At 42.9% G+C, this 25,641-nt stretch overlaps 1 protein-coding gene across 4 annotated transcripts in view; it reads left to right on the top strand.

Annotated features, from left to right (window-relative positions):
- Nucleotides 1-25,641, top strand: part of EDARADD (EDAR associated via death domain) — an 82,179-nt gene that overhangs the window by 51,229 nt on the left and 5,309 nt on the right. For all 4 annotated transcript variants that reach the window (XM_061198396.1, XM_061198378.1, XM_061198387.1 and 1 more), the window contains one exon: nucleotides 18,924-18,969. In XM_061198396.1, the coding sequence (XP_061054379.1) occupies nucleotides 18,924-18,969 (46 nt within the window). The remainder of the gene's footprint in view (nucleotides 1-18,923; nucleotides 18,970-25,641) is intronic.

Here is a 25,641-nt window from a genome sequence, read left to right as displayed (position 1 = left end):
TTAAAACAGGGTGTCTTACATTCCTATAAAAAGTAGCACTGTACCTACCTACTGCAGTTGGTTATTTCTTTGCATGATCTATAGGATTTGTTCTAACTGCTAGATATCCAGAAAGAGTCCTTGAAACCAACTTGGCAGTTAGAACAAAGAAAACTCACTAGGGGAGAAACGTTTAAAAAAAACAAAAACAAAAACATCCCCACGCTTCATTTTCTATAGCTCAGACATTAAAAGCAAGTTGAAAATACATTTTTTAGAATATTAACATATGCTGTTTCATTGATTTTTATAATTTAGAAACTAAAATCCACTTCACTTAAGACAATTTTAGACACCTTTTTTGAATGATGCCACGGAAAAACATTGTGGTATCCTGGCATCAAAATGGAAATCTGACATGTCATAAAATTTCATAAAGGACACTTTACTTTTAGTGATTTAAAATCAATACCCCATCTATTAGAACTATCCTACTTCTACAGTTTGTTACAGCTGGTACTCGTCGAGCATATGCTCTGAGACCGGGTATTCTTGGACATGCAATATACCAAGGGGAGTTGGGGGAGGAGACCAGACCCCAGGCAGAGCTTCCAGACCTGGAGAAGCAGTGTACACAGCATTAGATTCTAAATGTGGATATGGTTCAGCTGTTTAAAATTTTTCATGGTTCTTTGTTTTAAAAATATTTATTTATTTATATATTTATTTGGTTGCTCTGGGTCTTAGTTGTGGCAGGTGGGCTCCTTAGTTGCGGCTCCTGGGTTCCTTAGTTGTGGCATGCGAATTCCTAGTTGCAGCATGCATGTGGGGTCTAGTTCCCTAACCAGGGATCGAACCCGGGCCCCCTGCATTGGGAGTGAAGAGTCTCATTCACCCTCATGGTTCTTTATGTTATAGAAAATGTTTCCCAGAACCTTTGTCAAACAATAGAATTTCAACTACTTTAACTACAGGCACACATGTATGGCAAATGATAGTTAAGCAAAATTTATTCCAGTTTGTAGCCAAGAATCCATGCCAAGAGGAGACTGAGGTAATAAGAAAAACAGTAAATATTAGGATGCTAAGTTGGAGTTAGAAGTTATGAAAAAAATGACATTTTCTTCTATTTATGCTGTTTTTTTGGTTTTACCAAACTAATTTTTTTTAAGGTTTAAAAACCACATTAAATTATTGGTGATTATGATATGATTATGATATGATATGATTATGATATATGGTGATTATGATGTGATACGGTATTATTAGTGTGATACTAATTTATGGTGTTGGTAATAAGGGAAACCGGTGTAGGGTGTACAGGAATGCTCTATACTATCTTCTCAAATTTTCTGTAAATCTAAAACTATTTTGAAGTATACATATATTTTAAAAACCACACTAAATGGAATTTAGAATCTAGAAAAACAAAAAAACTCATCCAGAATTCCACCACTCATACTCTATTTTTGTCATATTGATGTAGTTATTCCCTTATACATTTTTTTCATAAGGATAATTATAAAAACTGTTTGCAGACAATTTTATATCTTGCTTTTGTTATATAATATTATCTCACAAACATTTCGTCCAGTTTGCTACATGGCCTTACCATCCGTCTGAATGGCTGCATGATACTGTCACCTCTGATATTTATTGATAGCAGAAATAGATTCGAGGATGTGTGTCTGAGGGCAGGGTGGGAGCACTCCTGGTAGAAGGAATGCTGTAAGCAAAGGCTCTGAGAAGAGTCAGGGACGAATACTTTGCCTGGAGCTGCAGTATTGGGAGATTGTAGGCAGTGAGGCTGGAAGATCTGTTGAATCCGGGGTCCCAGAGCCTTGAATGCCAGAGAGAGGCAGGTGGAAGGTATTGGTGGTTTTAAGGGATGGTCCCATGACCGTATCTGGGACGCTGGGAGACTGGAGAGAAGATGAGACCAGGTCTTAGGCCTGTGGTTGGGAGAGGGATGCTACTAACAATATCAATAGAGAATTCAGGAGGATGATAAGATTTGTGTGTTTTTAGGATTGAGAATTGTTTGTTTGTTTGTGGGCTGTGGAAAAAGGAGATAATGGTCTATAGAGTTTGGGGTATGTGAGATGTGTGATAGGAAGGGCTGCATTGGGGGTTGGTTTAGGATTCCTGCATCAGGAGGTTACACTTGAAGCCCAAGGGGAGGATGGGACTGTTGATGAGAGAGTCCTTGTGGAAAAGCAGAGAGGAGAGCCCAGGATGGAGCCTTGAGGAACAATCTGGAGGCCAGAGGAAGAAAAGGAGCTCAGAGGCAGACAGAGGAGTGGCCAGAGAAGAACGCTGTCAGTGGTCGAGGCATCTGTACTTTCCTTTGCAGCACTTTCCCAGTTTATAGTTACATGTTTGCTGATGGCTTCATTGTCTCTCCCCACGAGGGCAGGGACTGCTGTGTTTTTTGGCTTGTAAGTGTATCCTCCATCCTTAGCACGCAGTAAAGTCTCAATAAATACATGTTGAATAAGGAGAGAAAAAGGCCAGGATTGGGCATTGCTTCACGTGCCAAGGAAAGGGCTGTCAACATCATCCTGTGGTCAAGGGCGAGGCCTACAAAGACACCTTTGGATTTATCCTTTCAGATGTTACTGGGACCTTTCAGGAAGGAGCTCGATCATAGGGACAAAAACATAATTGCACAAGGCTGAAGGAGTGAGTGGGTGATAAGAAAGTTTATGTAGTTCTGTCAAATTCATTAAGGTAGCAAGGAAAAAATACTAAACTTTTATCTGAAGGTGTTGGAAGATACAGGAAAAGCTTCTTTTTTTAATGTTGGGAAACAACAGATTTTAAAGGATAAGTTATCACCAGGAGTGGAGAGATTAAAAATTAAGAGGGAGAAGAAAGAGAAGTGGAATAATTAATGGGATTTGTTTTCCCTGTGGAAGGTAGAGAGGATTAATTTTCTTAGCAACTGTTTATTGATAACATCCTTAGCAATATCTTGTGGAGAAGACACAGCACATTGATTTCCCTCATTGTAATCTGGAAGGTGAGATATATGTGCCCCTATGTTAGATAAATAAAGTTATCAAAGGTACAGAGAGATGAGTTAGCATTTTAAAAGTAAGAACCTCAACTCTTTTTCAGAGGCAAGACTAGAAGAAGGGTTGGATAGGGAAAGATAGAAACTTCTTTTTTAGATGTAAAGGCAAGAAGTTGAGTTAGTTGATGTCAAATTTGAATTGTGCCTTGAATGATGACATTTGGATGGGGCAGGAAGGGAAGAAATCCATCGAAGTGGGATTGACTATACACACTACTATATTTAAAATAGATAATCAACAAGGACCTACTGTATAGTGCGGGGAACTCTGCTCAGTATTCTGTAATAACCTAAATGGGAAAAGAATAGATACATATATATGTATAACTGAATCACTTTGCTGTACACCTGAAACTAACACAACACTGTTAATCAGCTATACTCCAATATAAAATAAAATTTTAAATAAATAAATAAAAAGAAATCCAGCCAAGATATTAGGGGACTAAAGAGTTTGTTCTGTTCATACAGCAGGGAGGCCATAGGCCTTCGTGAACTAAGTGGTGGTATGACAGTGTTTGATAAATTGGAAATAGACTGCAAGCAAATAGATGATGACCCATCCATCCATCCATCCATCCATCCATCCATCTATCCATCCATCCATCCAGTATTTGAGTCCAAGAATGTCTCACCACTACTCTCCTAGGTGCTGGGGGGACATTGATGCACACTTAGAGCTTTCAGTGAAATTGGGCATTTTTAAATCTCCGGCAAGGAAAGCTGAGTCGGAATGTTTAAGAGACTCTCCCTTAGGTTCTCAGAGAGTCTCAGCACAGAAACAGAGGGAAAAGACAGAGAGAAGACATTTACTGAGCTCATTCAACAGGTAAGCAAGCTTCTTCGATCAGAGAAAGGCTTGTTTCTCCCACCCCCGGCATACCTGTCCCCCAACAGCCAACGTTTTCTCTAACTGCCACCGAGGGAGGTGCTGCTCTAGAGGAATCTTGAGGGCCACGTTGGAAGTACGGGCTTCATCTTCCAGGCCCTGGGAAATGACGGGATAAAAACAGTCTTAGAAAGGTTATCCTTGTAGTGGCTCGTCAAGGGGATGGGTAGGAAGACTGAGGCCAGGAGACCCCAAGTGGCTGTTATAGGAAGCTCATCCCAGGGGCCCCAGTGCAGCTGTGGAAGGAAGAATGAAGAGCGGGGATTGTAATTCCAAGACGTTAGTGTTCACTCGCTGTGACTGCTGTAACGAAGCACCATGCAGAGGGTGCCGTAAGCAGCAGAAATGCATTGTTTCACAGCGTGGCGCCTGTGAGTCTGAAATCGAGGTGTGGGCAGGGTTGGTTCCTCCCGAGGGCCCTGAGGGAAAGATCTGTGCCATGTTTCTCTCCTGGGTGTGTAGACGGCCGTCTGCTCCCTGTGTCTCTTCACATCATCTTCCCTCTGTGTGTGCCTGTCTCTGTGCAAATTTCCCCTTTTTCTAAGGACACCAGTCATATTGGTTTAGCACCCACCCTCGTGGCCTCATTTAACTTGATCACCTTTGTAAAGAGCCTCTCTCCACATAACAGTCTCACTCTGAGGTACTGGGGGTTTGGACTCCAATGTGCGTCTTTGGAGGGACACCATTCAACCCCTAATGATGCTTGGAAAAAAAAGAAAAAGAAGAACCAAGTAATAACAACACATTTTGAGGGAGAGATGTCAGGGATTCAGCGTCTGACAGGACTTGGGACTGAAGAGAAGGGAGGGTTGGAGATCTGCTTCAGAGAGTTCCAGCTGGTGACCAGGTGCATAGTGGGGCCACTGTCGAAAAATAAGAAAATAGCTTCTCTGGGCAGTGGGGAAAAAGTGAGTTCATCTTTTTTTAAGATGAACCCAACAAGTGGTGATCTTGAGGCCCCCTTCACTTGGCTTGGGGGGTGGAGCCGAGAGCTGCCCCTTCCTCCTTATGGGCAGAGGAAGGAAAGCAGCCCCCCCGCTCTCACTTCTTCCTCTGAGTCCTTCACAGAAATCTCTTCCTCTTCTATAAGCTGAGGGTGGGGCTCATACCACTATTCTTGGCCCTTCTCAGCTGGTCCTTTGGGGTTTACCTGGCACCTCTCCGTGGGGTGTATGCATACCATTGTCCTCAGCTTGGGGCCCCAATTAAAACTCTTAAGACAGTGGGAAAACATCCCATCCCCTATCCTGTTATATTCTATGCCATAGCGTTACTTGAGTTTCCCAATTATGGGACTTAGAGATTCTTTCAACTGTTTTACTGTTCTCAATACTGCTATGGTGGATGTCCAAGTGTCAGTCCCCACCATATAAGGCTATATATTTCCTTAGACTACATTTACGTCTCTATTTACAGGCTAGACCTAATAGGCCACACTGACAGTTTGTTCTTCCACTAAGCAAGCTGTAAGGACTCAAAGTCAATTCCTAGTCATAAATACGACCAAATTTTAAAAAACATGTTGTCTTATCTATCGAAAGCCTATCAACAGCTAATTGATGTCTTCGAAATTAAACAAGCCTTTTAAAGTTCCACATTATATTACCCAGAGTAAATGGCGGGCAGGGGACATACATCCAGTTTTAAACCACAGAAACTCCAAGCATGCTGGTCCGTTGATAGTATTATACAAAGTATAATATGATAGCCAAGACAGAAAAGTGTCTTTAACAACTGATGCTAAAGTAGCAGCCCAAGAGATTAATTTTGTATCTTATTTATTCACCAAAGAAACAGAAGTCTTTTATTTCCAAGGACACATATTTTGTATCTCAGGCGGGACTCTCCCCTGTAGCCTTGGCCCTTCACATACCCTCTGGGCTCTCACCTTCCTCCCAGCTCTCCCGCACACCCTCTGTTCCGACAGAGGCCGGAACCCTGTCTATATTATACCTTATCTCCTGAGCTTGGTGCTTCCTGGTACTAAATCAGCGGGGAGGCTTGGCATTGCTAATCCTGACCATTTAGAAAGTGGGTTTGGGCCCAGATGCCCAAATTGACAACTTGGCATCTTTAGAGCTGAAGGGGACCATAGAAATCATGTTGTTTCACAGAGGGGACCTGAGCCAGTGGTTGAGTGGCTGAATTGGGACCTGGGGCCTTGTCCATCATCCCTCCACCCCCTCATGCCTAGCATTTCTGAATTGGTAGCACTTAGTGTTACCAGTTGCTGCTGGGCCTCTTGCCTGGCCTAAATCTAGGGAGACAGGCTTTTCCACAGTTCTCAGTGCTGTCAGTCTGGCAGACTAGCACTAGGGTAAACACTACTGGAACAAAATTGGTAAATGGAGGGGTTGCTCTTGTCTTTAAAGTGGACTGAGAGGTGGGTGGCAAAATCCCATCCAGCAGCCTCATTGCCTTGGCAGAGACCATCTGCAAACCCAAAGCAGTTACGTGTGTTTTAATAACAGGGAATGGACCCCACCAGCACTTGCCGTAGATGGTATCTTCTGTGAGTCAGCCCAGCAGGCCCCTACCTGCCCTTCTGGATATGCAGCAATCCTTTCAAGCTCCAACAAGATCTGTTTGATAGATTGGCGAGTCCTTTCGTTTGTTCTCTAAGGGAAAATCAGATTGTTCTGCTTTTAGGAAATACTTGGTCATTCCTTACTTCGCCCCTGATGTGAAGTTTAGAGATGGGGAACCAGATAAAACTAGAGAACTTTGCCCAGAACCTGCACTTGGTATTTTTAAGGGTTTTTTTTTTTTTTAAATTGACATATTTTCTCCTAGTTATTAATCAGATTTTCCTCCTTTGTATGTTTATTAATTTTTTATTGGATGGCAAACATTGTGAATTTTACATTATTGATCTGGATTTTATGAAGTTCCTTTATTTTATTTTATTTATTTTTTGGCCGTGCCATGCGGCTTGCAGGGTCTTAGCTCCCTGACCAGGGATCGAACCCGGGCCCCCTGCAATGGAAGTGCATTAGGACCGCCAGGGAATTTCCTTACACTTGGTATTTTTAACTCTGGTGAGAGGGACTCCCTTTAGCCTTGCAGTCACCATCTCCCAGTCCAAGCAGGCTGCACTTTCTTTAAACAGGCTGTCAGAAGGTTGGTTCTTGAGACAGAGCTGTCTGGGCATTTAGAGGAGGGAGAAGGAATTTCGAGGGGTTGGTTTTGCTAGAATGGAAATCACCTGTTCGATTCTGTGAATTTCAGTCGCTAATCTCTCTTGCCTTGTGCTCCTTAGTCTCCCTGCTCCCTTTGTGCTTCATTTATCTACCTTCCCATCAGTCTACAGAGTTGACTATCTCTCCTCTAACATGGTGATGGAAGGTGCTATGTTAGAATCAATAAACAGATGCACTAACCGTTAGAAAGTGAAACCTACGTGAATAATACCAGGTGAACTTGACTAGGGTCTTTAAGAGCTGTGGATCTTTTCTTTCTGCCTTTTAATACCTTAGACAATTTTGCCTAAAACAGATAACGATCTATCTCCCATTTGGTGTTTAACTGCCTCAAGTTGTGTCACCTTACTTTTTCTAGCCTACATTTATTTATTCTGGGTTGTATCTTCCAGTGAACTGCCTGCCTTCTCACTGTGCCCTGCCATCCGTGGAACCATCACATCTTATCCCTGGGGACAGTCCCTCCCACATCGGTGACCTAACCTGGTCTGTTTTCTTGCTTCCTCCCCCTCACTCCCTCTGCCCGTAAGTTTAGCTGCTAACAGCCTCCACTCATCAGGCATTTTGGTGATGCTCTTGCTGATTTTGGGTGGAACCTGCCTTACCCAGCCCTAGGTTAGGTGGACTAGGACCACCTCCTTTCTCTGTTTTTGATTCCTGGAGAAAATGATGAAATGCAAACTGCTCTTCCCACTACAAATTCATGCCACCCAACCACAGTCGTCATTTCAGGACCTTGAGTCCCTTTTTTCTACAATGAACTTCCCAGAAATGAAATTTTATTTATTTTTTCTTTTTAACATCTTTATTGGAGTATAATTGCTTTACAATGGTGTGTTAGTTTCTGCTGTATAACAAAGTGAATCAGCTATACGTATACATATATCCCCATATCTCCTCCGTCTTGTGTCTCCCTCCCACCCTCCCTATCCCACCCCTCTAGGTGGTCGCAAAGCACTAAGCTGATCTCCCTGTGCTATGCGGCTGCTTCCCACTAGCTATTTTACATTTGGTAGTGTATATATGTCAGTGCCACTCTCTCACTTCGTCCCAGCTTACCCTTCCCCCTCCCCGTGTCCTCAAGTCCATTCTCTACGTCTGTGTCTTTATTCCTGTCCTACCCCTAGGTTCTTCAGAACCTTTTTTTTTTTCTTTTTTTAGATTCCACATATGTGTGTTAGCATACGGTATTTGTTTTTCTCTTTGACTTACTTCACTCTGTATGACAGACTCTAGGTCCATCCACCTCACTACAAATAACTCAATTTTGTTTCTTTTTATGGCTGAGTAATATTACATTGTATATATGTGCCACATCTTCTTTATCCATTCATCTGTCGATGGACACTTAGGTTGCTTCCATGTCCTGGCTGTTGTAAATAGTGCTGCAATGAACATTGGGGTACATGACTCTTTTTGAATTATGGTTTTCTCAGGGTATATGCCCAGTAGTGGGATTGCTGGGTCGTATGGTAGTTCTATTTTTAGTTTTTTAAGGAACCTCCATACTGTTCTCCATAGTGGCTGTATCAATTTACATTCCCACCAACAGTGCAAGAGGGTTCCCTTTTCTCCACACCCTCTCCGGCATTTACTGTTTGTAGATTTTTTGATGATGGCCATTCTGACCGGTGTGAGGTGATACCTCATTGTAGTTCTGATTTGCATTTCTCTAATGATTAGTGATGCTGAGCATCCTTTCATGTGTTTGTTGGCAATCTGTATATCTTCTTTGGAGAAATGTCTGTTTAAGTCTTCTGCCCATTTTCAGATTGGGTTCTTTGTTTGTTTGGGTTTTCTCCAATTAATTAATTAATTAATTAATTTTTGTCTGTTGGGTCTTCGTTGCTGCATGTGGGCTTTCTCTAGTTGCGGCGAGCGGCGGCTACTTTTCGTTGTGGTGCATGGGCTTCTCAATGTTGGGGCTTCTCTTGTTGTGGAACAGGGCTCTGGGGTGTGCAGGCTTCAGTAGTTGTGGCGCACGGGCTTAGTTGCTCTGCGGCATGTGGGATCTTCCCGGACCAGTGCTTGAACCTGTGTGTCCTGCATTGGCAGGCGGATTCTTAACCACAGCGCCACCAGGAAAGTCCTGTTTGTTTTTTTGATATTGAGCTGCGTGAGGTGCTTGTAGATTTCGGAGATTAATCCTTTGTCAGTTGCTTCGTTTGCAAATATTTTCTCCCATTCTGAGGGTTGTCTTTTCATCTTGTTTATGGTCTCCTTTGCTGTGCAAAAGTTTTTAAGTTTCATTAGGTCCCATTTGTTTATTTTTGTTTTTATTTCCATTTCTCTAGGAGGTGGGTCAAAAAGGATCTTGCTGTGATTTATGTCATAGAGTGTTCTGCCTATGTTTTCCTCTAAGAGTTTTATAGTGTCTGGCCTTACATTTAGGTCTTTAATCCATTTTGAGTTTATTTTTGTGTATGGTGTTAGGGATTGTTCTAATTTCATTCTTTTACATGTATCTGTCCGGTTTTCCCAGCACCACTTATTGAAGAGGCTGTCTTTTCTCCATTGTATATTCTTGCCTCCTTTATCAAAGATAAGGTGACCATATGTGCGTGGGTTTATCTCTGGGCTTTCTATCCTGTTCCATTGATCTGTATTTCTGTTTTTGTGGCAGTACCGTACTGTCTTGATTACTGTAGCTTTGTAGTATAGTCTGAAGTCAGGGAGCCTGATTCCTCCAGCTCTGTTTTTCGTTCTCAAGATTGCTTTGGCAATTTGGGGTCTTTTGTGTTTCCATACAAATTGTGAAATTTTTTGTTCTAGTTCTGTGAAAAATGCCATTGGTAGTTTGATAGGGATTGTGTTGAATCTGTAGATTGCTTTCCAGAAATGAAATTTTAAAAGAAAAATCATAGTACTCTAATTTGATAGAGTCTATTCATGCCTGTGTCTTTGACTTATTTCTACTTTGGGACCAAGTCAAAAGATAATGTGGTAAGACAGGTACAAGCTAAAGGGCAAAAATGCCTGCTTCCTAGCACTTGGTAGTTATTTCCCTGAGAGCAGCATAAAGAGAAGTTTGTTTATTAATCATTAAATTACACGGGGGTCCTTTACTTTATCTGCTCTAATTGACCTAACAGCTTCTATTGTCATTATTGTTCAGTGCCCTGTGGACTGTAATGCCTTTGAATTTCACAAGTGGTCTAGAATTTCACTTAAAGTTCCAGTTGGTGTGGGTTTCAGGGTGCAGCTGCCCTTATACACGGTTGAGAGTGTAAATTGATACAACTTTCAGGAAATTATTTGGCAGCCATCTATTACCCATTGATCCAGTGGTCCCACTTTAAGAACTTGATCTCACAGACATCACAGCAGAGTGTGTTTGAAACAGAGGAGAGTTGTGGGTATCTTACATGCACATATGTAGGAAGTGGTTGAATGAATTTTGGTACTTTGACACGTGTAATACTATTAAGCCATTGAAAAGAGGAGAGACCACTGACCTTAAAAGATACTCAGAATATATTGTTAAACAAATAAACCAAGTTGTAGACTAGTATGGTTTGGGGCTAAACAACATCTCTATATAGGTTGCGAGTGTGGCTGTCAGTAAGGACCGAGGAAGCATGTGCCCCAGGTTGTAACCTCTGGGGAGGGAGTTGGATGAGAGATTAGGAGAAAAAGATTTTTGTATCTCTTGCTGCTTTTTTGAAAAACAGTATGATTTTGAATACTTGTTATTTTGTGTGTGTGTTTGGTATTTTCTTCAAAGAAAAGTGATGGACTAAATCATCCAGACATTTAGGTGGTATTTCGGCTCAGTAAACTTTTCATATATTGGCCCTTGAAGCCAGGTGGTCTTTCTTCAACTAGCACACAATTGTGCAGCACAGGAAAATCAGAGACTGAAATAAAGAGTTCACGAATGCACTTCCTCATCTCGAACCTTCGATTGGTCTGTGCTCCAGCGTCGCTTGTATCCTCCGGCCCAGGATTTGTGAATGACAGAAACATAGGCAGAAACATAGGCCATAATCTCCTGTAAAGTACTTTGTGATATTTCTGAACAATAACCACTATACTTCACCCCCAAAGGGAAAACCCCTCCCTCTTTCATCTTTGAAACCATAGCCAAGGTATGAAATTACACCTGAGCATCCCCGCCTTGAAGTCACAGGAACAGCCACTGCAGTCTTTGACCTTCACTTCAACTCCAGAAGTAGCAGGTCTTCCTTGTAATTGGATAGAAAACTCGTTGAAGAGAAGAAAGAACTAAATGTACACAAACCCACAGGTTTGCTCTCATCCTAGCAAAGCACCATAACATTCATTTCAAATTCCCATTCTTCCAGATTTAGTTCTTTCATCCTCAGTGAAACTTGCCCTGTTTCTGAGGTCTCACTCGAGTTCCTGCCCACCTTTGTGCTCCCTTGGCACTCGGTCTGTGCCTTTTTCACACGTTATTCCTTGTGGTATCGATGTTTATGTGCGTGTCTTTGTCCCATTACTGGATCGTAACCTTGCAGTATCAGGGGTCTGCATTGTTGCCAACACTGAATAGGTGCTTCATGAATGTATCCTGACTGAAACACATTTCTAAAAGCCAGTTGCTGGAATACAGACAGACCTTGTTTTATTGCTCTTGGCTTTATTGCGCTTTGCAGATATTGTGTTTTTTACAAATTGGGGCAACCCTGCATCCAGTAAGTCTGTTAGCGCCATTTTTCCAACCACATTTGCTCACTTCGTGTCTCTGAGTCACATTTTGTAATTCTTGCAATATTTCAAACTTTTTCATGATTATCATATGTGTGATGGTGATCTGGGAGCAGTGACCTTTGACGTTACTACTGCAAAAAGATTATGACTCGCTGAAGTCTCAGATGATGGTTAGCATTTTTTAGCAGTAAAGTATTTTTAAATTAAGGTATGTAGATTGTTTTCTAGACAGAGTGCAATTGTACACTTAATACTACAGGATGGTGTAAGCATAACTTTTATATGCACTGGGAAACCAAAAAATTCGTGTGACTTGCCTGATTGAGATACTTGCTTTATTGTGGTGGTCTGGAAATAAACCTGCAATATCTCCAGGCTATGCCTGTATACTTTCAAATAAATAGATATGTCCAGTTTTCTATATGTATATTATACTTCAGTAAAAAATAAAAATGAAAGTAAACAGTTACTACAATAGTAATTAATTTGCAGGAAAAGAATTGAGTATAGGGCTTCCCTGGTGGTGCAGTGGTTAAGAATCCACCTGCCAGTGCAGGGGACACGGGTTCGAGTCCTCGTCCGGGAAGATCCCACATGCCGCGGAGCAGCTGAGCCCGTGCACCACAACTACTGAGCCTGCACTCTAGAGCCCGCGAGCCACAACTACTGAAGCCCGCGTGCCTAGAGCCCATGCTCTGCAACAAGAGCAGCCACCGCAATGAGAAGCCTGCGCACTGCAACGAAGAGTAGCCCGCGCTCGCCGCAACTAAAAGAAAGCCCATGCGCAACAATGAAGCAGCCAAAAAACAAACAAACAAAAAAATATCGAGTGTAAATTGCTTAGAAAAACCCGACAGTAGACATAGTCTAGTCCTAATGTTTAGAAGTGGATAATCAGTAAACACATTCAGAAGAGTTACACAGATGTTGGGTCTGTCTTGGGAATTCATAGCGTTGAAAGGTGCTTGAGTTGCACTGGCTGAGTGATGGGAGAAGATTTAGAACAGTCTAAATCCATGCTATATAAGCCCTGTTACTCTGGCACACTCAGGCATTTAAAATCTTATTTTGAAAGCCATTTACTAAAATATTTTCATAAAGCAGAGACATTAAGCTTTAGCATTGGTTGTTCTCCCAAAGCAGCTAGTTAAGTAATTCGGTGTTAAGTCATTTGCAAGGGAGGCATTTCTTCTCAGGCTCTTTGTCTGTCGTGTAGGTTGCTGCCACCAGGTGGGCAGTGATAACTTTGGTCTTCATGGTGATTTCCAACCAGATTTAGGCTACAGTCAGATTAACCAACCTGTTGAGTGCTTTCCCACTGTAATCCTCCCCTTAGTTTGCAAAATTATAAAGATGGGGCTCTTTATTAGTTAGCTAAGCATAGACATTTTTAAAATAAATTTATTTATTTTATTTTTGGCTGCGTTGGGTCTTCGTTCCTGCACGCGGGCTTTCTCTAGTTGTGGTGAGCGGGGGCTCCTCTTCGTTGCGGTGTGCGGGCTTCTCATTGCAGTGGCTTCTCTTGTTGCGGAGCCTGGGCTCTAGGCACGCGGGCTTCAATAGTTGTGGCACACTGGCTCAGTAGTTGTGGCTTGCAGGCTCTAGCGCGCAGGCTCGGTAGTTGTGGCGCACGGGCTTAGTTGCTCCGTGGCATGTGGGATCTTTCCAGACCAGGGATCAAACCTGTGTCCCCTGCATTGGCAGGTGGATTCTTAACTGCTGCACCACCAGGGAAGTCCCTAAGCATTGACATTTAAAGATGAACCGAACAGTCCAGAAGAGCACATTTCCCAGAAACCCGGTACCTGGCCCCATCAATCTGGTGCTGGTTAGTACCCTCCCCATCAGTCTGTCAGCATGTTCGGCCCATCAGTCCATCCCCCCGTGTGGACGGCACACGGAGTACATGTTCATCTCTGAGTTGAGAGCTTTCCCCCGAGTGTCTTCTTGGCCCTGGGGTTGCTGCTACTCGGAGCCTGGTGTGAAATCACCACGTGTGAGTCTCCACGGGGGACTCTTGTTCAGCACCTGGTTCCTGCAGCTCCCTAAGCAGAAATGGGACCCGACGACCAGGTTATAAACTCACCAAAGTGCGAAATTAGTGTCACCTAGCCAACTTTCTACTCAAAGAATTCTCAGCAGTGGTTAACAAATTTGCCCAAATACAAGGCAATTCCCCCGTATTCACAATGGAAAGGTTTTACAAAATGGGGGTTTTCTTTAGCCTACTTGGATAGATAAACCATGGGTGTTCAACTTTGTGGTTACCTTCAGATTTCCTAAGGAGATTTTTAAAAATTTTTATGTGGTAAAACAGTGGTCCCCAACCTTTTTGGCACCAGGGACCGGTTTCGTGGCAGACAATTTTTCCACTGATGGTGGGGGTGGGGCGGGGATGGTTCAGGCCGTAATGCGAGCGATGGGGAGCGGCAGATGAAGCTTTGCTCACTCTCCCACTGCCCACCTCCTGCCACGTGGACCGGTTCCTAACAGTCTGCAGACCAGTACCGGTCCGCGGCCTGGGGGTTGGGGACCCCTGTGGTAAGATACACGTGCAGTATTTACCATCTTGACCATTTTTAGGTATACAGTTCAGAGGCATTAGGTACCTTCACATTGTTGGGCATCCATCTCCAGAACTTTTTCATCTTCCCAAACTGAAATTCTATCCCCATTAAACACTAACTCCCCATTCTCCCTTGCCCCACTCCCTGGTAATCATTATTTTACTTTCTGTCTCTTTGAATTTGACTCCTCTAGGTAACTCATATAAATGGAATCATATAGTATTTGTATGTCTGTGACTGGTTTCTTTCACATAGCATAATGTCCTAAAGGTTCATCCTTATTGTAGCATGTGTCAGAATTTCCTTCCTTTTTAAGGGTGATTAGTATTCCACATTTTGTTAATCCATTCATCTATTGATGGACATTTAGGTTGTTTCCAAAAAAACCAACAGATTGCACTTGAACTTCACTCAGAATTAAAACGAGTCCTCTGAACAGAAATCTCTGAACAGAAAAGCTTTGGAACAGGACCCAATAGGGCCTTGACGAGGACAATTTGAAAGGAAACCAAGAATGACCAAAAAGCAGCTGGGACCCAGCTGAGATCAGATTTGTGAGCTCATGAATGTGTGAGCTTGTCATTTCTTTTTCCCCGGCAGTACTCAGCATTTAGAGCAAGTCTGGTGGAGTAGAATCATGCAGAGCTAAGGACTGGCAAGGCTCACAGCTGGCGGACACATCTAGGGTGTTTTTAAACATATCACTAAGATGGTTGACAGTGACTAAGTGACAGGAGCCAGGTGAGAAGGATGGATTGGGGGTGGAGGCGCACGACTGGTGACCAAGGAGATGAGGCCAGAGAGCAGGGTGGGAGGGAGTGGGGGAGGGGTAAGGACAGCAGCGTGAAGAGCAGCATCCTCTGGTCTGGAGAACTCAGAGCCTGGGCTGGAGTTAAGTCTTCTTTCCTCCCTCCCTCCCACTCACTTCCCCTCCTGCACATCTTCTGTGTTATCCGTCTCAGACGCGTGTTAATCACTACGGGACAGCATGGACAAGACCCTTTGCCTCGTAATCTAGAGTCTAGTGCAGAAGAGATACTGCAAACCTCCCCACCCAGTGTAACGAGCGCCCTGGGGGGTGGCAGGTCCAGGATGCTGTGGGAGCACCCAGGGCCCGTCACCCAGACTGAGAGTTTGGAGAAGCTTCCTAGAGCTGGTGATGTCTAAGCCGAGGCTTCAAAGACAGGAGAAAATGAAGCAGCTAGAAGCCGTGCATTGGCTCCCACCGCTCTGCTAGAGCTGCTTTCAGAAACCACTCTTCTCCTCACCAAACCGTATCTTCACGTGGCCCTTGGAGCCCTGACTTTTTCTCTCCTCCTCTCTGACCTCCCTCCTCTGCTTTCCTTTCTCATTGCCTCCCTCGCCACCGAAATGCAGGCCGTTGGGTGCTCCTCGAGGTTATGACCTCACTGCATGCCCTCCGCGGCCTGTCTCTTCTCCCGTGACCATGTCAGCATCCATGTCTCTGTCTCCTGCCCCGGCCTCTCCCAAGGACCAGAGACATCCTGAGCTCCCGCCGAGATCTTGTCTCATCCATCTCATCTTCCAGACTCGCTCTTTGTCTCACCTCCGCTCACTTGCCCACATCCTGGCTGTATCTCTGCCGTGGCTCTAGCTTTATCCCTTCCTCTCCCAAAGGAGTGGTTTGGGGGCCTCATAATCCTTGCCTTTGAGTCAGTCATGCTTCCCCCGCCTCCATCAAATCGCCTGGCCGCCCCACTGTCCCTGGCCACCCGTGTATCCCTCCACCCCGCAGCTGGGCGCGTGTTCCCGCTCTGATCTGCTACAGCTGCGAGGATGCCCTGCTTCTGGTGAGAGCCCCTTAGTGACTCCCGTCGCCTGAGGCTGGCTTTCAGGCCTCAGCCCATTTTTCCCACCTCATCTCCCTCCATCACCCCCTCACTGCCTTTGCTTCAGACAAAACACCCTACAGGGGCCCCATCTGTTACCATTTCTTTTTGGGCTCACGTGAACCTCCGGCTAAATGCCCTTTCCTCCCCGTCCCCACTCTCCAGACCCTCATCAAGGCTCATCTCAGATGCCTCTGATTTGAAGAAAGCTCCTCTGGGTGTTTTTGTTGGAAGAAACCTCTGCCCTCTGACTTGATCTATTCCTTCCTATTGAAACGCACCATCTTCTGCCTTGTATTTTAGTTACTCGTGTGCGACTCTGTTTCCCCAGCATATCTGAGGGCAGGCCTTGAGGTCAAGGGTTCAGGTCCTTTTATCTTTGTAGGTGGATTCCCCCGAAGGAGCTTGTACCTATTAGCTACTCAGAAAAGAGTTGATGAATGAGGTTTCAGTAAGACCCTAAAAGCCACAAAAATCAGTCTTTTCTGATTTCACTCTTACAAAACTAACCTAAAAAGTAGAATAACATAATAATCAGAGCAAGAATAGAGATCACAGATCTAAATTCTGTCCCCATCAACCTTCACAAGTAATTCAGAGTCATGTCCCTCGTCTACATCAGGGGGATGAGTCTGGCCAGACACTGATTTTGGTAACATTTTCTCCAGATGATGAGAAATCAAGTCAGATATGCCATGTAACATGGTCTTTATTTAAAGGACAGTTCATGTTTTAGCAGGACCTCGTTAGTACCACAAAAATCTGTCAAGTGTTCACGTTTGTGTGTCTCGACACTGAAGGTCCTGTTTTTACTTCTTCCGCGCAAGTTTCCAATTCAGTGAGCAGAACCGTGACTGTGTTGATGGGAGGGCAAGCCTGCCTGGTCCTGCTGGAGCCGCGCAGATGCGAAAAGGCAGGTCTCCACATGACCGGGTGAATAATGAATAGTGGCCTTAACATCTCGGAGCTTCTGGGTTTCGCCTTGCAGAAGTAAAAAGTTGCAGAGAGGAATTTTTGTTCTTTTAGAAACTGCCCAAACTCTTACAAACTGTATATACATATGGTGAGCAGTTTGCTTTTTGTACCAGTGAGGACAGTGGGAAGGAACAGGACTCAAACAAAAACAGTATTGAGATGAGTTAGGGGACAAAATCTAGCTGGTAAGACATAGGAATACTTCTTGTGTGAAAAAAAATAGGATTGTAATTAGACCAGTGCCTATGCACTGCCGAGACGTGGGAATTTATGAGCTCGGAGCAAGGAGAAAGGCTTCTTAGGAGATTAAGAGGAAGAGACTGTCTAAAATGTTTGATACACCAGGGAGTTAACACATCATTAAGGGTGAAACTTTCAGAGACCTGAGAATGTGGAGCATCTTAGCGATAAGCGAATCTGTCAGCCATCTCAATATACAAATAGGGAATCAGAAGCCAGTGCTGGTGAGTGATGTGCCTGAGGTTATGAGTGCAGCTGGACTTACACCCAGGGCTTTGACCCAGCTCTTAGTGCTTCTTCTGCAATACTAGGGATGGAGGGGGTACTGTTAGCTGCTGAGAGATTTTAGTTTTATAAAGATGGAGTTAACATAGACATATACTAGGGTCGGTCTCCTCTGCTGACTTCATTGAAAACCCTCACACACACACACACACACACACACACACACACACACACACACACCCTACAAGAAGATCAGGTAAATCCCTCCAGGTAGTGTATCTTGTAACATGGCCTTGGTTGTAAAAATGGAACCTCAGGCGGGCAGAAACACAATTACCTCTCAAGGGAATTGGTCGCTGCTTTTTAACAGTTTCTCTTTGCTGCTTTGTAATATGTACTTAAAAAGTATAATAGATACAGGAAAGAATTATAACCTGGACTGACAAACAACAAGCCCAACAAAAAGTAAATAGGAAATAAAATAAGGGAATAGTCCATAATGTGAAATTAAAAAAACCCAAAACAGTAGCATGTTGTTATGTGCACTTATACTTTTTTTAAAAATAAGGACAGTAATTCATTTAACAAACATGTGTTGAGTGTCTCCTGTGTGCTGGGCATTGTTCTGGCCACTGAGGATCCGGCATGGAGAGCAAATAGGCAAGGGCCCCTGCCCTCCAGGAGCTTATATTCTAGGAAGAGACACATCATTCACTACCCATTTTTAAAATGTTTTTATTGGAGTATGGTTGATTTACAATGTTGTATTAGTTTCAAGTGTACAGCAAAGTGAATCTGTTATACATATATCCACTCTTTTTAGGATTCTTTTCCCATATAGGTCATTACAGAGTATTGAGTAGAGTTCCCTGTGCTATACAGTAGGTCCTTATTAGTTATCTATTTTATATATAGTAGTGTGTATATGTCAATCCTAATCTCCTAATTTATCCCTCCCACTGCTTTCCCGCCGGTAAACATAAGTTTGTTTTCTACATCTGTGACTCTATATCTGTTTTGTAAATAACTTCATTTGTACCATTTTTTTAGATTCCACATATAAGTGATACCATATGATATTTGTCTTTCTCTGTCTGCCTTACTACCCATTAAAATACCATTCTTAAGATCCATCCTCCTTCCCTCACCCACAGTTTTTGGTGGAAATTTAACTAAATTGGAAAATTGATAACATCTCCAATCATGTATGGGTATGGTTTTAACGAAGATTGCTTTTTGTTTTTTAAGGGAGAAGAAAATGGCTTTCCAGACAGTACTGGAGATCCCCTTTCAGGTAAATGATTGACTCTAAAGGTATCTGGGCTTCAGTGATAGCTAGTGTGGCTAAATTCAAGATCATTTGAGATGTTTATCATTAACTTTCAAAATCTGTATTACACACTAGAGAAGCTTTCCAACCACACACCACAGTGAAGTGCAAAGAAATCTTACAGGATTTCACAAAAGCCTTCAGAGAGTATTTTCTCTGTGTTAACCCTCCTTTGCTTGGGCGGGGTACAGCAGGCTTCTCAAGTGGACGGGTTTAGGATCAGGTGAGGGTCGAACTGACCCCCCCTCCCTCTGAGTTCTGGGAGCCACAGTGTTGGTGGAGAACTTTGCCAGGTGGAAGCGAACAATGGGATGTAGGCAAACGGAGTCAGCGTGGGAAGGGCTGCTCAGCCACCTGCTGCCCGCTTCCCTCCTCCGGCACTTAGGGAGCCAAAGGGTCCCCTCCTGACGTTAGACCATGTGCTGGTGCCCACCGTTTTCTGCTTCTGGTGTGTTTAACCAAGAAACATTTAAAGTTTTTCTCCCCTGCCTCATCCCCCGCTGCCTTTTTTATTCTTTATTGTAAGATAGAAACTTTGGCAATGTTTAGATTCCTCCTTAATTAATCATGGGGAAAATATGGAGTGAGCATTAAAATAAGCTACCAAAAAGGAAAAAAAAAACCTCACCAACATTTTAAAATATCTTTCAAAACACCTGTTGAATGGCCCGATTCATCAGGGGTTTGTTTCTTTTTTAAGGAAGGGTTGGTGACTCATAAAAGCCTTAGGATAATCTGTCATCAATCCCAGGCTGTGCCCAGGTAACAATGCTGAAAATCAGAACTTGTGGTGCATAATCAATTTTTTTTCCTTAGAAACATGATGTTAGCAGCAGTTTTATCTCTGGGTGGTGAGATTCCAGGTGGTTTTTTGTCATGCAACAGATTTTTCTTTCTTAAAGACCCACTGTGTGCCAGGCTCTCTAAGGAGGCCAAATGGCAAAGGTATAGTTCTGGAAGACAGAATTCGGGATTCTGGTTCCAGTTCAGCTCCTGTCCTTCTGTGATTAGAGAAATCCAGGAGAAATTGGGCCAGGAGAACTTCCGGTGGCGCTTACCTACCAGGTTTCATGGGACAGGCCCAATGTCTGGGGTCCCATCCAGGCACCCAATGGAACTCACCTTCTCTGGACCAGAATCCACCCCTACTAGAGGTTAAGGCCACGGGCTAATAATTTTCCCTCTTCCACAAATACTGCAGCAGACACAGGCTCAAATTAGAAGCACCTAGCTGAGTGAGGTGGAGGAGGGGAAAGCATCTTTGCATACAGGCAGAGGCAATTTTATTAATCTTTTCACTATCCTATATTTTAAAAATTTCTAACATGAGTGGGTATCAGAAAAATCTACCCCCAGAACTTTAATCTGTATATACAAATGTATATATAACAAATGATCCAGTGTAGGCAAATACATACAATACGTGGTAAAATAACCAAGGAAATCCCTAAAAGGCTAACTGTGATGGGCCTGGGTGATGAGAACATGAAATTTTTTTTCCATATGCTCATCTGAGTTTTTAGATTTTCTGTGACAAGCACATATTTCTTTTCTAATTAAAAAAAAATCTACATTTAAACTTTTTAAAGACTAACACCCTGCACTCTAATGTGAAACGTCAGCTAAAATGAGAATGAATCAAGTAAGTTGTTCAGGAATATCTATAAACCGTTCAAAGACTCTTACGAGTTAAGGTCATTAATAGAGTAATCAAATTTCGGGTTGTCTCTAAAAATTTTTACCTGTGTCAAATGAAATGGAAGATTTTCAAAGAAAATAAACTTTTCACAGTGATAGCAGGTAATATTACTGAGAGCAGAAACTGTACTGCTGAAGTCAACAGCTGTACCACCCAGCACGATGCTTTGCCCAGAGGAGTGTACAGGTGTTTGGTTGGGTTTGGGGTTTTTTTTCCATAAACAAGCAAATGAGAGACATTGACTTATTGGCTTTGCTCTTGGAAGAAAGGGCAAAAGCAGATCCCTATATTTCCTCTTTGAATGAGAGTAGCCACCTAAGTAAGATTTATCTTATTGTTTTACTTACACTAATTTAGCATTTGCCATGTACCAGGCCCCCTTCAAGCACTTTTAGAGATATACTCAGAAAAAAAAGCGTTCATGACAACTCTGTGGGTCCAGTTATTTTCTTCACCAGGTGGATGCAACAGAAGTAGCCCTGGGTCCTGTGGCTGGTGCCCCATCACATAGGTCCTAAGTGGGAGTCAAGCCCCAGGCCAGACCCAACACTCCCGTCCCCACCAGCTACCAGACCAGGCTGCCTCTCTATTGGTCAGACGCATCGCCTGTGTAGCACACGCGTTGAATACCTGAGTGTCACACATGGGGGCGAAGGTCAGGCTTCCAGCTCAGAGTCTCCGTCTGGAACAAAGCCAAGGTCCACCCCGACTCCCACAGAGTCAGCCTCCGAGCCGCTGAAACACCTTTCCCAGAAGCTTGCTGCTTTCCCCGCATCAGGCCCTTGGTCAAGCCTTAACTCAGAGCCTGGCTTTTATTTAATTCTTGCAATTTGAAAACCTTAGTTACCTGCAATCCAGTTTATATCTGGTTAAAATAAGGAATATGGGGAGAACGGAGGGCTCTAGGATAGAAGGAGGGAATTGACCAGAGTGAGAAATGACAGTTTGTAATCAAGGAAAGAATAAGAGTACAATTCAGAATCAGCTACTACTAGAAAAGCAAAGCCCCCTGGGTGGAACCATTGAATACAGAAGCAAGCCCCCAGGAGACATTAAAGTTTTACAATGTTTTCAGGCAATTTTTCAAAGTGAAAACATTTGGGCATTAAAGGAATAAGCCTCAGTTATAAAAACAAACAAACAAAAAATGCAAAACTCCCAAATAGTAAAGTTAAAAACCTCTTCTTGTTCTCCCTTCTGGTGGCGGTATTTATCACCTGGACCATGACCCGCCTCCCCACCTATTCTCCACAGTTACCTGTTTTTCAAGACTGACTTTTCTGACGACCTTGTATAATTCAGCACTTGCCTAATCTAAACCTAATTTCCCTATAGAAGTGAATGTACGATAGGATTTTCATTTTTTTCAAATTAGGTCCATAAAGTGACACTTAGTAAATATGTTTGTGTCACATAATTTCAGAATTCATGTAAAATTCTATGTTGCATTTTAACCTGGGTCCTTTCTTACGTGTGTTTCTTTTTTTTTAAACGTGCCTTCTACACTCCAGTATTGTTTGATGACAGAATGGCCCTGCGTGGTTTACTAGCCAGGATCCATCCAGTTTGTCAGTTAGCCTCCCCAGTGATGTTAGCAACTTGATGTCTTCTTAAAAGGGTATTTCAGAAAGGGAAAATGAAACCATATTGTTTTTCCCTTTGGTTAAGAGATCAAACACCCACCAAAAGCCCTTGGGTCAGTTTCTTAATAGATAAAAATAATTCTTCATCATCTTCCAGCTCATAGCAAATAACTACCTCTGATGAGTCGTGTGGTATGTGGGCACCCCAGTGATTTCTCAAAGCCGTAAACTGGCATTTTAAATATATTTATTTCCAACCACATCGGACACCATACACAGAAAAAAGCATGAATTTACACCCTTAACAAACATAACTGCAGAAGTATTTGACTGTACTTTGACACTTGTTGGTATTTTCCAAATCTCATAATTAATAGACACCTAGGAGAGAGTTATTTTATTTTAGAACCACAATGTTTTGCTGTTTGCAAAGCTGCCAATGTAAAATGTTTACTATTTAATTGTTTGAGCTAACTCAAGACCTAGTTATCATGAGGAGCATTATTATAAACGATCTGAGAGCCAGCAGTGGCACTGAGCACTTTGGAGGAAAACACCCATGTGGTAATAGCTCTTGAAAAGCCAGGACGTACAAGATAAAACGGCACGTCCCCTGCAGGGAGATACATTAAGTCAATCTGTGATCCACTGCTGACATCCTGACTGAAGCCATTTTCTAGGCTCAACCAATCATGACCCTTGTGAATTCTGCGTCTTGTTCCAATTAACTGTTAATTGACCAGCATTTTATAACCTGCCAGCCTCAAACTTGAGAGTTAGACACTGCATCATTGGACACGAACTGTTTCTTACTTTGCTTTAAATGACATAGCCATACCTTGTCGATGAACATGCTTGATTTCTGAACTCTTCTTTAAGGTTTGATGTAAAATGTGTGTGAGAGAGAGGATGAAGAATAGGGGGAGAGGGGCAAAAAAAGCCCCGTAGGAAAATCCATTCTTCTGCTTGTGAGTGTAGGGAAGTATTATCTATCCACAGACTCCTAATCATCAAGCAAACACGGTATCTTTCAAAGAGAAGTAGCTGTCATTCCAAAATCTACTCTTGGCAGGCCCTTCTGACTAAGAACTTACTCTGTAGATGTCTTTAAGGCAATGGTTTTCAACCCTGACTGCACATTAAAATTTTCAGGAGAGCTTAAAAAATATTCCCATGTCCTGCCTGTACCCTAGACCAAATAAATAAGGATCTCATGGGTGGCACCAGACATCAGGATTTTGTAAATCTCTGCAGGAGGGGCAGGGTAAGGGGGGTCAGAGAGTTCCATTTTTTGGCCAAGGTTGAGAACCACTGCTTTAAAAAAGGCTGTTGGTTATGGTTCCTTACCCGCAGCTACTAATTCTTTGTTGCATACTTATCATGCACTAGGATGAGGCTTTAAGGGATGATATCATTTAATCCTCTCAACAACCTTATGAAATAGGTATCGCTCTCCCTGTTCAGAGAGGGAGGCCATGGCGTTAGCAAGCTCAGTAACCTGTCCAAGCTGCACACCTGCACAGTGTCGATTGTATTGATGGTCGGCATGCCTCTAAAGCTCATGTGGATAATCTCTGTGGTACTCAGTGTACTCTGTCTCCATAGCAACCAGTCATCTTTCTTCTGCCTTGTATATACTCAGCACTAAAAAACTTTCAGTTCGTCTGAAAATCTCTAGATAGCTCTTCATAGGCTGCCCAGAGGTTTCTAATTTGACTATTTCTCTGTGTCCCATTCTTCATTCGATTTACTCAGCAGACATTATTGAGTGCCTACTATGTGCCTATAATGAAGTGGTGACATCAGACATCTACATCCCTTTCTTCTTGGAGCTTATATACTAGTTGGGAGTGACAGACAATAAACACAAATAAGTAATTTCATATGGTGGTAGGTGCCTTGAGGAAAATAAATGAGTACAATGGGTTTTGCCTGCAGGGAAAGGATGCTGCTTTAGCTAAGAAGGTGCACCAAGGTCTAAATAATGCAAAGAAGCCAGCCATGTGGAGATCTGAGGAAGGAGGACTCCAGGGGACAGAACTAGCTGGTGCAAAGGTCCTGAGGCGGCACTGAGCTTAGTGTTCTAGGGACAAGTGTGGGCAGTGAGGAGCAGTAGAAAAGGTGGTGAGCTAGGCGGTGTCAACAGAGGCCAGATGACATGGGGATTCTTTTTTTTTCCAGTCTACTTAAGAAAAAAATAAATGTAAAACCTAACATCATTAAATAACATTTACATAAGACTTGACAAAAATGCTTTCACATCGTTTATCTCATTTAATTCATGAGCTATAGGAATTATTATCATCTCCATTTGATAGATGAGGAATCTAAAGTCCATGGATGTTAAGTGCCATGAGCAGTCAAGCTCTGGGAAGCTGGAGCACCAGGGTTTGATGGGCCCCATCTGATACACATGCAGAATCGGATGCTTCAGGATTATGTGTGTAAAGGACTCAGTGCAGGGCCGGTTATACATTAGGCATTTGATAAATGACAGTTACTGTGGTGATGAAAATCGCTGAGCAATTTGGCCCTTTCTCCGCTGATAAATTCTTCCTTCGTTTAAGCCAGGACTCAAACTGAACTTACAGAGGGCAAGTCCTTCCAGGGTTTTGGCCGCTACAATAAGAAGTCATCATAAATTAATGGTGTAATACATTCTTGTTTTGCATCGGTGGAAAATACCCAAGTCAAGTGTCAAAATATGACAAGTGAGGACCCTACTTGTTAGAGAATCTAAGTGAATTTTTATATATAATTAACTTCTCTTTTCTCAATAACACTCTCCTTTCCTTCCCCCAAATCTAGAGTCAATCCGTCTTTTTGTATTTGAAGACCAATTCTGTTCTATTTTCCACCATATCTGTTAACTGCCAGCAGACATCAGCAACCTTCTCTTCCCTTTACTAGTAATTCTCTTTTCAGGTCCTAAAATTCATCAAACAGTAGTAAGAAACCTACCTTGTCCCCTGAGGAGAAAGCACAGCTCTCATTCATTCATTTAGTAAACAGTTTTTGAGTTTCTGCTCTACGGCCATCCTGTGCTTGCTATTGAGAAGCATCAAATAATAATCCCATTTTTCCCCATTTCTGATGAAAACTTCTTTGGTCCTAAGTCTGTCTCTCTCCACGATTGTTTCTTCCCCAAGGCATCACCCAATCTTTCCTTTCATGTGCACTGTTACATGGTAGGTGTTTATAGCAGGGCAGGACAAGGTGTATTTCATAGGAAAAGAAACACGTTTCTCTGTTTAAGTCCTCAGAGAGCTAATTATAGTTTATGATTCTAAAAGGCAACTTTAAATTCACAACTGTTGGCAGTTTCGGTAGATTCCAGTTCACTAAATGGCTTAG

This window comes from Eubalaena glacialis, chromosome 1 (genome assembly GCF_028564815.1).
Source record: "Eubalaena glacialis isolate mEubGla1 chromosome 1, mEubGla1.1.hap2.+ XY, whole genome shotgun sequence".
In the NCBI taxonomy this organism is placed as follows: domain Eukaryota; kingdom Metazoa; phylum Chordata; class Mammalia; order Artiodactyla; family Balaenidae; genus Eubalaena; species Eubalaena glacialis.
This window is presented reverse-complemented; position numbering and strand designations above follow the sequence as displayed.